Source organism: Mirounga angustirostris, unplaced genomic scaffold (genome assembly GCF_029215605.1).
Source record: "Mirounga angustirostris isolate CCGP_5_RB_7025 unplaced genomic scaffold, mMirAng1.0.hap1 SCAF_6, whole genome shotgun sequence".
NCBI classification, from domain to species: Eukaryota; Metazoa; Chordata; class Mammalia; order Carnivora; family Phocidae; genus Mirounga; species Mirounga angustirostris.
In genome coordinates, this window is record NW_026991714.1 from 31,502,558 (window position 1) to 31,518,480 (window position 15,923).

The following is a 15,923-nucleotide window of genomic DNA, read 5'->3' on the forward strand; positions in this document are numbered from 1 at the left end:
TATTATTATTTTTTTATTTTTATATTTTAGTGTTCATTAATTTGCAAAGACAGTACTAGTGTTGGGAAGTCCCTAAAACAAGCAATCAGATAACGGATTAGAAGTGAGTCACTCTCACCATGGGACTTTAAACAGAGTCAGCTCGATAGCATTCTGTGATAATAAAAATATTACCTCCCTGTCATGTAGTATTTTTATAATTTAGCAAGCAATCTTAAAACTGCCTCCGTCTTATGGATGAGGCAACTAAGACTAAGAGAAGTTAAGTGGCAAGAGAGCTGACCCGCTGACACCACGCTCGCACCAGAGAGCAGGGTTCCTAGCTACTGCCAGAGAACCAGTGAGCACCTTGATCAGAAAATCTGTGAAGGCTTAGTGATGGAAGACAAAGTGTGTATGCACCAACATCTCTCTCGGCAGAAGGTCAAGGGTTTTCATCTGACTTTTCAAAGGAGTACTGTGATATAAAAATCTTTAAGTGCCACTAAAGGAAAACACATGAAATTTTGCATCAGATAAACCCTAATTTCAAACATCAGTTCTTCTATTTACTAGTAATGATGGTTATCTTCTCTAAGTGTCAAATTTAGCCCCAGAATCCTTTTAAACAGTAAATATGGTAATGCATATAGCATGTAATGTTGTTTTTAAGAACGCCTTACAATAACTCCATGTAGCAGAGATTACTAGTTGTGCTCCTGTATCTGTTGAGAGACTGAATTTACAGACAATGCCCAGATCATATAAAAACAGAACTTTGATCCACAACCTTCAGCAACCTGACCAGAAAACCAAACTTTTATCCATAACAAACGACCCAGGATGCCAGCCCACCATGTCTGGTGTGCAGGAAGCCAGACTGCCATCTCTAGCAACAATCTAAGAAGCTAAGCAATAACTCTGTATCAATCAGCCCCAAATGCCCAGAACTTGATGAATACCCGACAGCTTCCCTAATTGGTCCAACTTAGGACCAATCAGAAAAAGCCAGGTGAGATGCCCCACTTCTAAGCAGCTCATGTAAAGCTTCTTCGTGCCAACAGCCTCTAATCAGGTCATACCTAAAGGCTTATTTTTCCCATTATAAAGATTTCCTATTCCTCTGCCTGCCTGTGAATCTCTGTCAAAATGTTAATGACAATGCTTGACTCCCTTGCTATAGGAAGCTCAGAGTAAAGAGCCTTGCTTTTCTCATTTAGTTGGTCTTCACTGATTTCCACCCTGTTCAACATGTCTTCCTGAGTAACAGAAGTTCAGATGGCACATGACCAGCCAAATGATGACTATATATTCCAGCCTCCCTTGCAGCTACACATGTTCATAAGACTAAATTCTGGCCGAAGTGATGAAGCTAAGAATGTTGTGTGGCAGTATCCAGGAACGTGCCTCAAGATACAGCCACCAAGTGCCCTCTGTCCCTTCCTGCCTCAGAGAGGTGACTTGATCAGCTGCAAATAGGCTTGGTTTCTGAGAATTTGATAGATCAGAGCTGGCATATCAGCTCCAGAATTTTATGTAACAGAGAAATATAATTAGTAACAATAATAATATATCAGTAGCTTCCATTTGCATAGCCTTATTATGTGTGAGACAGGTCTTAGGTCTTAATAAATGTCAAATAATTAATCATTTACAACAATCCTATGAAGTAGGTTCTATTATTATTTTGTTTTTGAGAAACTGTCATACACAGAAGTAACCTAAGGACAAGCAGTTTTTAGAACACTCTAATTTGGGGGTTTCTATAACTTGTAGCTGAACTTAAACCCAATTAATATGCTGTTGGAAAAGAAAGTTAAATAAACTTTAAAGTGGTTGAATTAGGGTTTGATGTGCAAGGTCTGAATGCAAAGCCCACTTTATTCTTTGATGAATCCCTCCCAGGAACAGGTCAGGATTCTCTAGAATCTCTTTCTGTCCCCCTCTGCCTGATGTCCAGAGATACAGGATCAAGGGTGGTCTGCTCAGAAAAATCAAGTTGCAAAATTTGACCTTCAGCTTATAGAAGACAAATCTGTTGGTCTATTTCCAAGTTGGTTTCAGTGTCCACACATCTCAGCTGAACAGAGTGAGCTTTACCAAGTAAACCAGTTTCATAATCATAATTATCACTACTGTCTATCATTCATTACATATCTACCATATTTTAAAGCATTTCACCGAGGTCTTTAAAATATCTAATATACCTATATGTTTAGAGAGCAATTCTATCAGAAAAAAATAAATACTTAGTTTAAAAAAAGCAAAACAAAACCTTACCTTTATCATTCTGGACAGATCACCAGCATCAGCTAATTCCAAAACTATGTTAAGTTCATTATCTTCAATGAATGATGCATAATATTTAATTACATTTGGATGGTTGAGTTGCTGATGGAAAAAAACACACACACACACACAAAAACAGACACCAGAAAGTTTTCTTATTGTAAATTCCCAGGAATCACTTACAGTTTCTTAACTTAAAAATAAACTTAGTTACTGCGTTTCATTTTTAAGTTACAGAAATCTTAACATGACAGTGTATTTTTCTTTAGTGAATTTTAAAACAAGTATTGAAATACCAGATACAAATTAATTTTATTTTAATACTCTCTATTAGAAATAGAGTAAATTACAGTTAAATTTTTTTAAAGTATGTATTGCTATGTCCAATAAATATATTAACATAAATGAATGGCAGAATTACAGCACCAATTGCTAAAAATTATATTCTTCAAAATGGGAACTGTCATTAAGGGCACTCAATGGTAAATAAAGTATTCCTTTTACTCCTATTTTGAAGGTGGCCTGATCCTCATATAACTGCAGCCAGTGGTTTAAAACAAAACAAAATGAAAGGACATATTCTACCTAAACATATATTCTACCTAAACACAGCTTTTACATCAAATATTATAAAACATACTGAGTTTACCTATGGGGTTGATGCGTTAAGTGATCCTAAGAAAAATTTCACCTTATAGAAATATATGCATCAGTCTCTACACACTGACAATCCTTTTGTACAATTTGCTTTCTGTTCAATCTTTAAACAAGTTAACATAAGAAAATTATTCAAGAATTCTCCCAGAGGGTATATACATGATTTTCTTCTTTTCTTTCTACTTAAAGATTTTTCTTCTACATATTCTATGATAATATATTATTTCTCTAATAGCTATTTATATATATTTTTAAAGCAGTTACTTCATGGCCCAGGAAATAACTACAACTAACAGAACAGATGGAAAACATGGTTCACTTTGATCTTACTCTTATCTTTTTTTGATAAATTGGATTCATTTTAGGCACAAACAAAAATGTACGGCATATAAAACATCTAAGTCTTATCTAACAGTTAAAAATATAACATAAGCTACAACACTCCTCAAAGGAAATTTTACTAGAATAAAAGCAGTGCAGAGATAACTGAAATTTCAGTCATATTCTTTGAGTGGATGAAAAACTGAAAAGCTAATTCTGACATACTCTTTACATCAGCCTTTCTAAATCTGGAAAAAAGATACAGAAATAATATAAAAAGCATGTGCCCATTTGGATCAGTCCACATTCTCAATATATTACATCTTGAGATAATACTAATATTCATTTATGTTACTTAAGCTTTAGAATATGTCTAATTGGGACAGTCAAGAAAAAAATTTCTTCAATGTTCTTTGCCAATTTTATCTATTTCCTAGTTTGAAAGGCAGGGGAGGGGAGCTAATCCTACCAAATGACCTGATTAAATTATTTTACAATGAATTCAAAAAATAACTACATTCTTCCATATACTGAGATACATATTTGTATAATGTTGCTTAAAACCAGTCTGACAGGGGCGCCTGGGTGGCTCAGTCGTTAAGCGTCTGCCTTCGGCTCAGGTCATGATCCCAGGGTCCTGGGATCGAGCCCCGCATCGGGCTCCCTGCTCGGCGGGAGGCCTGCTTCTCCCTCTCCCACTCCCCCTGCTTGTGTTCCCTCTCTCGCTGTGTCTCTGTCTGTCAAAAAATAAATAAAAATCTTTAAAAGAAAAAAAAAGTGTGACATAAGTTTTAAAAATCTTTTTGCTTGTAAGTGTAATATTTTCATAAATCACTTTTATCAACATGCTCATCTATATTCAAAATAGTCAATAGTTCATTTATTTACCTTAAGGAGATCTATTTCTTTGATACAATCAGCACGTGCTTTGGCATCCATTAAATCAAATATCTAAAAAGAGAATCCAGAATTATTTAATAAAATAATAATCTATGGTTCAAGACACCATGTAAATGCATTATAATAGTTTACAAATAGTTATACACATACTAAGAAATTTTCTTCTCAATTAGCTTTTTAGGAGCTATGAAGAACTATAGGTATTTTATCTCATGTTACCTCTAGAGTTTACATTTTTCCTTCCAAAGGCAGTCAGTATTAAAAATGAGAAAAGAGGGACTCCTGGGTGGCTCAGTAAGTTAAATGTCTGCCTTCAGCTCAGGTCATGATCTAGGGGTCCTGGGATTGAGCTCTAGGTTGGGCTCCCTGCTCAGTGAGAAGCCTGCTTCTCCCTCTCCCTCTGCCCCTACCCCTACTCCAGCTTTTTCTCTCTCAAATAAATAAATAAAATCTTTTTAAAAAATGAGAAAAAAAGAACTGCTAGATATTTCAAGTCTTAGGTTCAAATGAAACAGAATGGATACTGTGGTCATAATATAATAAAATGAGAGTTAATACATATTTAACAATTAATATGTGCTAAACATATTGCATTAACTACCTCATTTAATTGTCATTTAATCCTTAGGAAGACAACAACATTAGTATTCCCATTTTACAGATGAGACAAAGCAGGTTTAGAAAGCTTAAGAAACTGACAAAAGGTCACATAGCAATTAATGGAGCAGCCAGAATTCACTCTCAGAGTTATCCAACTATATCCCAAGCTCTGAGCCATTATCTATACAATCAAATCATGTCTAAAAGGTCTAATGTACACCTTGACAGGGATGATAACACTTCAAGGAGATAAAAACTGGTTCTTTGGAAAGAGGAGAGAGAGAGTCTCACCCTTATTAAGGATAAAGCACAGATATACATACAACATATAAACAGATATAGTCTTATCTGTGGAATTAAAATTTCATAAGGGAGCGGGGTAATTAGGAAAAAATATCTAAGAAGGTTCCTTAGGGTGATAATGAAGAAAAGGTTGAGAAATATTGGTCTAATGTGAAAAATATTTAAAAAAAAAAGATAATTTAATCAAAAGGATATTTAGGATGTCTCTGAAAACAATTCAATGTATAGAAAATAAACAATAAATAAAAAATCAATATGCTAAATATTATAGAAAATATCTAGATAAGTCACTACTATGAACTGATTAAAACCCTAGTCACACAACAACTTTAATGACATTTATAGTCATCAATTCACCAAGTCTTTCTGATTCAGACAGCCAATATGTTCCAGGAAAAGTAGCTGTGTAACTTGAAAGGAGGGCATGATCCAAGTCTTTTTGACTCGAGAAGAAATTACTGAACACCCACCAGAGGGTGTAGCCTCTTTACATACAGATGTTGCTATAATCTTCCCCATATTCTTATAAAGTAGGTAGTACTGGCTCCAATTTAGAATGAGGACTCAGGCTCAGAGAAGCTAAACATATGCTTATGGTCATAAAATTAGTAAGTGACAGAACAAAGACTTGGATCCAGATCATTCTAGCTCCAGAGTCTGCATTTTCTTCAATGTCCCAGGCTGTTGTGAAGTCTAACACATATACAACTAGCTAATAAGTACTAAGATACATGTATGCACAAAGTGCAGTATGAGAAATCTAAAGAAGGAATCCCCATGTGAGGAGTGGGTAAAGCTGAACTTTGAAGAAATTGTAAAATCTTCTAGCCAGAAACAACAGATACCTAAGGCATAAAAGGAAATACAGAACATGGGGATATAATTACAATCTGTAATATGCAACTTTTGCTCGATAACATTCTTAATATCCAAACATAGATGTAGTTCTAATCCTCCCCTTATTAAAAAAAATAAGAAAAGTATAAATAAAATTTTTAAACAAAAAAAATCCACTAACTCACTTCCTTAAAGAACTCTAGCTTAAAAAAAAAAAAAAGAATTTTAGCGTTTGCTCACTCCCTTCCATTTCTTGTACAAATGTATGTGTGTCAGAAAGTGAAAATAGCAGCAGGGTGCAATATGGTATATGCGTTTTCACCTAACACTACAGCAAAATACTCCTCCTATTTCTATGCAGTCTTCAACTTTATTTTATTTATTTATTTAATTTTCTAATGAAAATTTTGAGTATCATTTGTTTTTCAAGTTTTAATGTGAAACAGCTGAGAACTGCATAACGTTAAGATTTGAAAAAAATACAGAATCCTATCCTATTTAACGGGCTTAAAAAAAAAGATTTATTTATTTATTTATTTATTTATTTGAGAGAGCGAGAGTACATGGGTATGTGTGAAAGGGGGGAGGGGCAGAAGGAGAGAGAGAATCTCAAGCAGACTCCCAGCTGAACATGGAACCTGATGCAGGGCTCGATCCCAAGACCCCGAGATCACGACCTAAGCCGAAACCAAGAGTTGGACCCACACTCAACTAAGCCACCCAGGCGCCCCTCCCTTTACTGGTTTACAAAGAACGTGAGATAAACAAGGTGGCATCAAATTTCCTCCCACTTCATTCAAATACTAGAAAAGGAAATGTGTGTGCTAGTACATGTATTAGAGAGCGTGGCTTCACTTTTCCCCATTAGTAGTACTTCCAACCAATTTGACCATAATCAACTTGCATTGACTACTATGATTTCAGAACAGAATGAGGAAGGAAGGAAAGAAGGAAAGAAAGGAAGAAAGAAAGAAAGGGCTATGAGTGACAAATCACCATCACAAATGTTACATAAAGTATCTACTAAGAAATTTTTTGCAAACAGCAAGCCCTCATATATATCAAACTTTGGTAATATATTAGCTACAAATGGATACTAATTGTAGGGGTAAAAAAAAGAACAGCAATGACCAGCACTAAAGCACAAACAGTGTAACACTATCTACTGAAGGAAAAACCTCATGTAAACACAAACCTCTTCAAGAGCATCACAGTTTTATTCTATACGGAGATGATTAACATAAATAACATAACTTGTCCATGTTCTTGCTTTCTTTTATTCATAAAACCACGCTGTCAACTTGTTATTAGATTTTATTATAGATACAAATAAGAAAACAAGCTTGCATGCTGTCAGATGCAGAATGAAGACTGGAACACAGGACACGAACACACAATCTAATAAGTACTGCTTGTACAAAGTGATGTTAGAACCTCAACAAGGTGGAGTATGGCTGGCAGGGATTATATATGCAGACTTTATATATGCAGGAAAGTATAATACACTTCAGAAAGATTTCTTACAGAAATAAGTAAAATCAAAAGATCATTACTTTAAAGGAGTAAGTCTTACACCTAGCAATTTCATATAGAAAAGCCGCTCATTCCCCAAATTGCCAAATGATGCTGGAAAAACTGACATTACTAATGTAATATGTTAAATAATAACAAATATTAATGTAAACAAAATTTTGAGCTTGATATTAGTTACAGTTTTGAAATACACACACACACACACAATTTATGCTTAAAAATCAAAGTGGCAAGAGAAATAACAGATTCCCTCCAACTCATGAATGTTGATGCTATTCTCAGGACCTACTAGTCACAATGGACTTGAGATAATTCAAAGAAATGCAGGGAAGTACAAAATTTTAAATGTCTTTCACCTTGAAGGAATTCCTGAAAACTTTTTAAGGAGAAAAAGAAAGGATAATTCTGGTACTAGTGACTAAAATGAAGAAAATCACAAACTTGGAGACATGTATAAATTTAATCTCCCAATAATCAATGTCTCTATGATGGGAAAAGTATTTAAAAAGCAAAAGCTAGTGAATGAGATGAGAAAAAGATGTGTACAAGAGCTTTAGGAAACCCTAACTAGACACAAAATACTAAGATAGAAGTGTGCTCCATAGAAATCATAAATTTCCGGGGTGCCCGGGTGGCTCAGTTGGTTAAGTGTCTGCCTTCAGCTCAGGTCATGATCCCAGGGTCCTGGGACCAAGCCCTGCATTAGGTTCCTTGCTCAGCAGGGAGTCAGCTTCTGCTTCTCCCTCTGCTCCCCGAGCTCATACTCTCACTCTTTTGCTCGTGCTTTCTCTCTCGAATAAATAAATAAAATCTTTTTTAAAAAATCTAACTCAACTTAAGTAATTTAGTATTACAAATTAACTTTTATTTTTAACTGAATTCTCAGTAATAGCAAAATCTCTCCTTTGTTACTGAGAGATAAGTACTGCTGGCACATTTGAGGCAAAACTAAATTCTGAACCAAATACATTTATAAATACATTTAATTTGGAATTAGCAGTACCTTATCTTTTGTTCTTAGCGAGCAAGTTAAGACAAAATAAAAACTGGATCTTTAGATTAAATCATTCCCAGACACAGATTCAAGACTGATTTCATGAGCAAGAAAAGACAACACATAAGGAAAAAAAAATTTGGATTTTGTAAAAATATTTTTCTTAGAATATTTACAAGCTTATCTTCAGAAGGCATCTTTCTGGGCTCTACCAAAGTTTCTTTGGGTCTTTAACCTTACTGTATACTTGGTAAGAGCAAAGTTAATAACAGCATTTAGGCAAGTGTTGGCTAATAAGTTCTTGGTACTTTCTGAATCATTTTAAAAGTTTTCTTTTGTCATCTCTAAATTCTTCCAAAAAAATTACTCATGACTAATGAAACTGAAAGGATATCTTTAAGAGGAAAAAGAGGCCTTTAAGGAAATGTCCTTGAAAAGGCATAGGTCAGTCTGTTAGAAGAAAAAAACACTTAAAATGTAGAAATGATAGTACTTAAAAATGTATACTAGAAAGTTTGAAATGAAAATCTTAACCAAATTATCTCCTGGGCCTCCCCAGCTTTATAGAGCCAGAATAAATGAACTGAGCAACTTGTCCCTAAATTGAGTCCCTGTATTCCATGTGACAAACCTCAGTCCCCCCTGGATTATGCCATTCTTCATCCCAGTGTTCTTGCCCCTCTTGACCCGGTGCCCAAATGATGCTTTCATCCCTTTATTCCAACTGACCAGTGCCTGGAGAGACGGTCCCCTAACCATTGTTGGAGTGAGGGGGAGGAGCTTTAAAAAATGTTTTTGCTACCAGCCTGCAAATTTCTGGTTCTCCTACTTGCTGACTGGTAGGCAGACTTTCCCTTACAGAGCCTCTCTTTTTTATTTGAAGGGATAGAGGATGGGTGAGGGGGGTGGAAAATCCATAGCAGAAGGGCTGTGATATCTTCTAGATATAAATCACAATCACTGAAAGAGTTACGTCCAAATAACTAAAGTCTCTACCACCAGCACTTCTACTGACTAAATCCAGAGGCACTCTAAAGGGTGGAAAGATTGGGCTGGAGTGGGCTGGGGGGCAGAACTTAAGCAAGGTGAGTACAGGAAAGTTCTACATGAGTGCCAGAAACCTTGCTCCCTTTACAACGCCAAGGCCTGCAATCTAGCTTCTGTCCGCCTTCCTCTCTTAATAGATCATGTCTGAACTGCAAATGACAAGACAGGCCTCGATTTCTTTCTTGTGGATTCCTTAAGGTCCTGGCAAATGATGGGTTGGAGCCAGGTATCAGTGTGTGGCATTCATTATTCTTTAACTTTTAAAAAACTTTTGTTTCCAAGGAAATGCCTTTTAACTCAACAGGCTAGAGGTAATCTGACTTCCAAGTACATCAGGGAGCCCTGTTCAATAGGCTTCCCTGTAATTAAAAAAAAGAAAAAAGGAAAAAAATCTCTAAAAATTATCATAGGAAATGCACTTTCGTTTAGATTTTATGAGCGCTTAAAGCTCAGCAAAGCTTAGTCAGGGCTTCTACCGATTAAGAAGCCACCCTACAGAGGTATATTGGAAGCTGTGAGTGAGAATGTGGCTAGAGAGAAGCAAAAGATCCAAAATTAAAACTGTGAGACATAACCCAAAAAGAGTAAGGAAAAGAGGAGTGATTCAAGGGGACAGAAAAGAGAAGTGATTGAAGGCCACAGAAGAGGGATACCAGCGAGGGAGGAGAATCAAGCACATGGAATCCCAGAAAACACAAGAGGCAAGCCTTCAGAAGCTGCAGGCAGGTGCTGAAGCAATAGGTTGTATAGTGGCGTCTGTGAGAAAGTCAGATGATGACATCATAAGCAGAGATGGGAGGCTGATGTGGGAGAAACGGGCAAATGGCGAAAATGTCTCAAAGGAAAACAGAAAAGGAATACTCCTTCCAGAGCACAGGTAGAGTTAAGAGAAGAAGAATCAGAACAGTTATGTGATTGTGAAAACACAATGGACACAAAGACTGTTTCTGTCAAAGAGGAGATGGCCTTCTCCTTTGAACGTGAATGCATTCTGGTAGAGGCTGAGGCTTCCAGGTAGTAGTTTTTAACTTCCACTGTGGACATTATAACCACATATCTGCTGATTTGGGGTTCTTTTTATACTGTTGTTAAAATATATGCAAGTGGGAAGTGTAAGAGAGTGCACGTCCAAGGAAACTACAACAAGAACTCCAAGACATACCCTGAACCCTTCTGTGCTATTGGACACGGAACGATTACATTTGAATACAGAAATGAAGAAATACACAGTGGAGATTAACCATGACTGGGGATTAGCAACACAGGGAGAGATTCTAAAGTAGAGGCATCTGCATTGCTCAAAGCACTGACAAAGGTCCAACAAAGTGAACAACTTTTGAAATCAGACCTTAAATAAGAGGTCTAGAGAATATGGAATAGTGTGTCCCTGGTAATCAAGATGAGGTCAAAGAACAAGTTTCACTAGAAAGAGGGAATAGGAGAAAAAAAAAAAGAAAGAAAGAGGGAATAGGAGAGAATTGGGAATTTAATCAGAGAGGGAATTTTGAGAGTTTGAGGTAGAATCAGTAAAGTGTAGGGTGTAGGGTATGTCCTGATGATGGACTGAGAGAGCTGAGTACCATGGAGTGAGGCATGTGAGAAACTATGAGGCCTGGTCTCAAGAGAGTCAACATAGTACCAAGCAATGGGCGGAGGAAAAATGAGAGCAAGGGGCTAAAAACATTAAAAAAGAAAGGAAGGAAAAGTACTTTAGACAGGCAGACAATGGACCAAGATGGGAAGAAAGCATTTAACTTGATGATACTAGTTTCAAAGATGGAGGAATGACAGATGGTTGGGTGTAGAATGTGGTCTGAAGTGGCAGGGAAAGCAACCCTAATGAAGACGATTCCACTGTACTGCAAGTCAGGAAGGAGAAGCATATGACATTGGAGAGGGTTGTGAGGAAAGAGTAAATGTCTAAGGAAAAGCAAGATTCATCTAAAGAACAAGAACTAAAGAACTATTTGTGGAAAAAAGGTCAAACGCACTACCTCTTAAAACTTGCCTCCTATGTGAAAGCTATCATATGACTCTATTTGCTTTTATACATTCTTTTATAGCTTTAATGTTTACAAAGTTTTAGAAATCTCTTATTTTGTAATTTTTGTTTATATTGACAATAACATTATTTATTTAATAGCTAAACATTTTTCAATTAATAATGTTTGGTCTTATTACTGCTGTGTGCTGAAGAGGGTGAATCCATGTTCTACAAAACAGTCTGTGCAGTCTTTAAAAAATACATCAGACTTTATCATCACCTGCTTAAGCTCCTCCAATAGCTATTCATTACCCTTAGAACAACGTATAACACATAAATAGTATATAGACCTCTCCTCATGGCCTACAAGCAAAACTCTCAAATTCTGGGTAACCCCATGTTACTTCTCTTCCTCACTCCATTTATGGGGATCACAGCAATGTGTTTTTAGTAAATTCTATGTCAATCCTATTGTTCAAGGCTGTTCTCTATACCTGGAATCCTCTTCTTCCTGCTGTTGAGACGGCTGACTCCTTTTCCTCCACTTCAGCTTAAATTTCACATCTGCAGAGAAGCCTTTGCTATTTTTAAATACTAGATCTAAAAAGTCCTCCCCCCACCCCACCCAACCTGTCTCTCTTGTCACATGATAGCCACTTCCTTCTTGGCTATAATTATTGGACTTACTGTCTATTCCCCCCACCAAAAATGTTGAATTCAATTGTTGTATCTCAGTGTCCAGTACACTGTCTGCCACACAGTAGGTCCTCAGTAAATATTAAATGAGCATATCAAAAATCTTCAACAGCATAAATAAAAAGTTACTTCAACTATATTTATTCACTGAGCTTGGCCACTAGAAGAATTCACCATTTAAAATTTTTAAGATAAACCCACATAATCAAAACTTGTATTAGCATAATAACAACCCTGAGGCACCATAAGATGCTAAAGAAAAAAACAATGTGAAACATCAAAAAAGGACAAAGGACTAAATTATTTCATCGATGTCCTTTGTCTCACTTAAATATTTTAATGTTGATAATCTATTTATGCCATGTGTGGTAATTCATTATAACCCTAAAATGTTGTTAACTAAAATGTCCTATTCTCTAGACCTTCAATAAAACTAAAAATTTTCTCCATTTCTTATATGCCTAAGAAATGCCTAAAATAAAATTGCAAGTACAATAAATAAAATTAAGAAGCTTTCATTTTAAAGATAAAAGTCTATGTCTCCTAAACAAACTAACATCAATTACTAAATTATTCTCCAATTAAAAAATATATACATAATGTATAGATTATTCTTACAAGTGCTTCCTACTTTTCATTTGTCCAAATAACTATAGGAAGGTCTAAGGAAAGGAAATCTATAAAGATTAAATAATGAAGCTGATAAAAACTGCAGGATGAATTCAGTAATCACAGTGAACACTGAAATAGAGACTGGATATACAGTTGTAGAGATTATGAATGTATTCTAATCTGTATGTATTATGGAAGAAGCTATCATTGCTCACAAATTTCTAAATGCATGCAATCCCAATTTCTAATACAGGAATACATGCAGAATCTAGAAACTAAAATCAACATATGTTAAAAAAAAGCAAGTTAAACTCAATATACTTTAAAAAGTGATTTTCTTGATGAATGTTTTATTACAATAATCAAAAAGAAGTAAAGGAATAAATATCAAAGAATATTTGTCCCTTCAGAAAGTTGTTTTGAGATAACCTGTGTATCAAAAGGGTGAATTTGAACAAAATACATTATCACCTTGTCTTTGTTAGTACTATACAAAAGTACTTTTTTCCATTCTAATAAATGTCTCTGATAATGAATGTCCCATAGGAAAACAGTATTATCTGGACATATAATTTAAGACTAGGCAAAGAAAACTAAAGATCAAAATATTTCACCTACTACCAGAAAATTAGGGTAACAAAGATCAAAGAATTGAGACATAGTGAGACCCAAAATTCATATTATAGTACCATGTCATAAGACTGATAAATTAAAAATCAATTCTAATTACAGAGCTCTAATCAATGAACTAAGCATAATAAAATAGCGATTACATGTACCAGATCAAAACAATTCTTTGACAGTCTTCCAACACAAAGAATTGAGCTTCTGAGACCCAGATCACATCCTTTGTGAAGACTTATCCCAATCTCCCTCTCACCCATGTTCCTGGAGACTGCTCTCATTACAGTGCCTATCTTGTGATTTCAGACGTGTCTCTGTTGCACTTCTATTGGAATCCCATGAGTCCTGTTATTTGTTTACCTTAGTATTCCCAAAGCCTTCCACACTGACCACTGAACATAAGGTGATCCATATTATTAACACGAGGTGGAATGAGTGAATGAGCAGTAAGAAGGGAAGTGTCAAAGAAAGGAAACAGGGAGAGACAGAAGCAAAAGTGGTTCAGGGGATTTCAAAAATGTCACATCAGTTAAAGCACCATCTTAATTTTGGAAAACGAATCATGACAAGATGTGGGTACATTTTTGAAAAGATTGGTTAATGTTGCTATATACTGTAGGCTCTCAGATCTCTTTATGAGATCATGCATTCAGGACACACACTTTTTTCCACACACAGCTAACAGGCAAACCTATAGGAAAGTCACTAGAACTTAGGACACTTTTTTTTTTAAAGGTCTTGAAAAAATGAAATTTGATGGTGTGGGACAAAGTCAAGAAATGCCTTGAAAACTAAGCTGAGGAATCTGGATGGTAATTCTAAGGTATCTCCTTAATGATAGGTAAGCAGACAAATGAACTGTAAAAGCAGCACTTCAACCGATGAACCCAAGCACAGTATTCAGGAAAGATTCCAGAAGAGCCGGGAACAGTAATACAGATCTTCAGACAAGAAACAAGATGCATGAGGAAATCCAGTATTTGATTCTTTATGAATTTTTTGAAGAAGGGCTAAGGTTCTTCAGAAAGGAAGACAGTCTGGTTAACAATATTTTTAAACATTTTCATTTTAAGCTACAGATTTTTTTTTTTTTTAAGGAAGAAGAAGCACAGGATTCATTGTTCAGCACAAGTGTAATACATCACAAAAATCAATAACATATCTGAAATGCAAACACATTTCTCCTCACGAAGGTTTAAGACACCATTCCCTAATTAAATAAGCTATGAATATCTTTACAACATCTCTCTCTTCTATAAAGAAGCTACATTTAAACTGGAAGATGCCACAATATTAAACTTTATAAAGCAGAGAAGAACGGTCTAATCCATGAGGACAAACTGACTCCACACAGCAGGAGACGGTTATCTGAGGCTTATCACAGTGCAAAATGGGAGCAGTTAGAAGGGCATCAGATACTGAATGGAAATAGGATTGCCCAAATTAACTCACATCCTTTCAAATTTCCAATCAAAAGGAAGAAAAATTCAGATGGAATGGAGCCCTGTCTCTTTCTCTACACTCAGAATCAGTTGGAAGGTGGAGAAGGAAGCTGAGAAGCCTGCAGACCTCCAAGTAATTTCTCAATCCATCTATCCTCTGGCATTCGCCACCTGCGGCCAATAAGCAGCTGACTTCTTTCTAGTCCGTTCTGTGTGCTTGGTTTGTAATTTTACTTTTAAAAGAATGAATTTTGGGCGCCTGGGTGGCTCAGTTGGTTAAGCGACTGCCTTCGGCTCAGGTCATGATCCTGGAGTCCTGGGATCGAGTCCCGCATCGGGCTCCCTGCTCGGCAGGGAGTCTGCTTCTCCCTCTCCCACTCCCCGTTTGTGTTCCCTCTCTCGCTGTGTCTTTCTCTGTCAAATAAATAAATAAAATCTTTAAAAAAAAAAAAAAGAATGAATTTTGAGGATTATTACTCTACTCGAGGATCCATAGTGAATCCTTACTTTCCTATTCTTCAAATTCCTGTCCCTGGTTTCAGTGCTCTCCAGAATCTGGTCTCACACTGACTCTCATGTGACATGCAAGCATTTCTCCAACCTATGTTCCGATTCCACCAACGGCTCAAAATGACATCTACATTCTGTAAACTCCTATTTAAATCAGGAATCCATGCCACAAGGCTTAACATTTAATTGTTCTACAAAGACTCTTTTTCCTCTCGAATGCAGGAATAATATGACTAGCTTCCTTTTTATTCCCCTCAGTGCCTAGTAATGCAGAGTAGAAATTTCATAAATACATTTGAAAAATGGAGCAGAGTTCTTTTGTAAGGGAATCATCCTTCCAAAAGTCATCTGCTTCATGAACATTAATATCTGCATTCTATATTATATTTTCTTAAGCTGTAAGTGGCATATTAAATGAGAGAAGACTGCTACTCTTATATGCTGCTGGTGAGAAAGTCAACCGGTGCAACTATGGAAAATAACTTGCTCTTAAACTTGTCGAACCAACCATGCACATCCCCTGTGGTTCATCATTTCCATTCTTAGGCCCAGACAAAAGAGAAATGCTTGCATGTCACATGAGATGCTTGCAAGA

At 36.0% G+C, this 15,923-nt stretch overlaps 1 protein-coding gene across 8 annotated transcripts in view; it reads right to left on the reverse strand.

Moving 5' to 3' along the window:
* The window catches only part of NEK7 (NIMA related kinase 7), a 162,827-nt gene that overhangs the window by 53,732 nt on the left and 93,172 nt on the right, over positions 1 to 15,923 (reverse strand). For all 8 annotated transcript variants that reach the window (XR_010412246.1, XM_064594046.1, XM_064594048.1 and 5 more), the window contains 2 exons: positions 4,135 to 4,197; positions 2,260 to 2,370 (listed from right to left, as the gene is read on the reverse strand). Coding sequence is in view for 7 of the 8 variants with exons in the window: in XM_064594046.1 (XP_064450116.1) it covers positions 2,260 to 2,370; positions 4,135 to 4,197 (174 nt within the window). In the remaining variant the exon portion in view is untranslated. The remainder of the gene's footprint in view (positions 1 to 2,259; positions 2,371 to 4,134; positions 4,198 to 15,923) is intronic.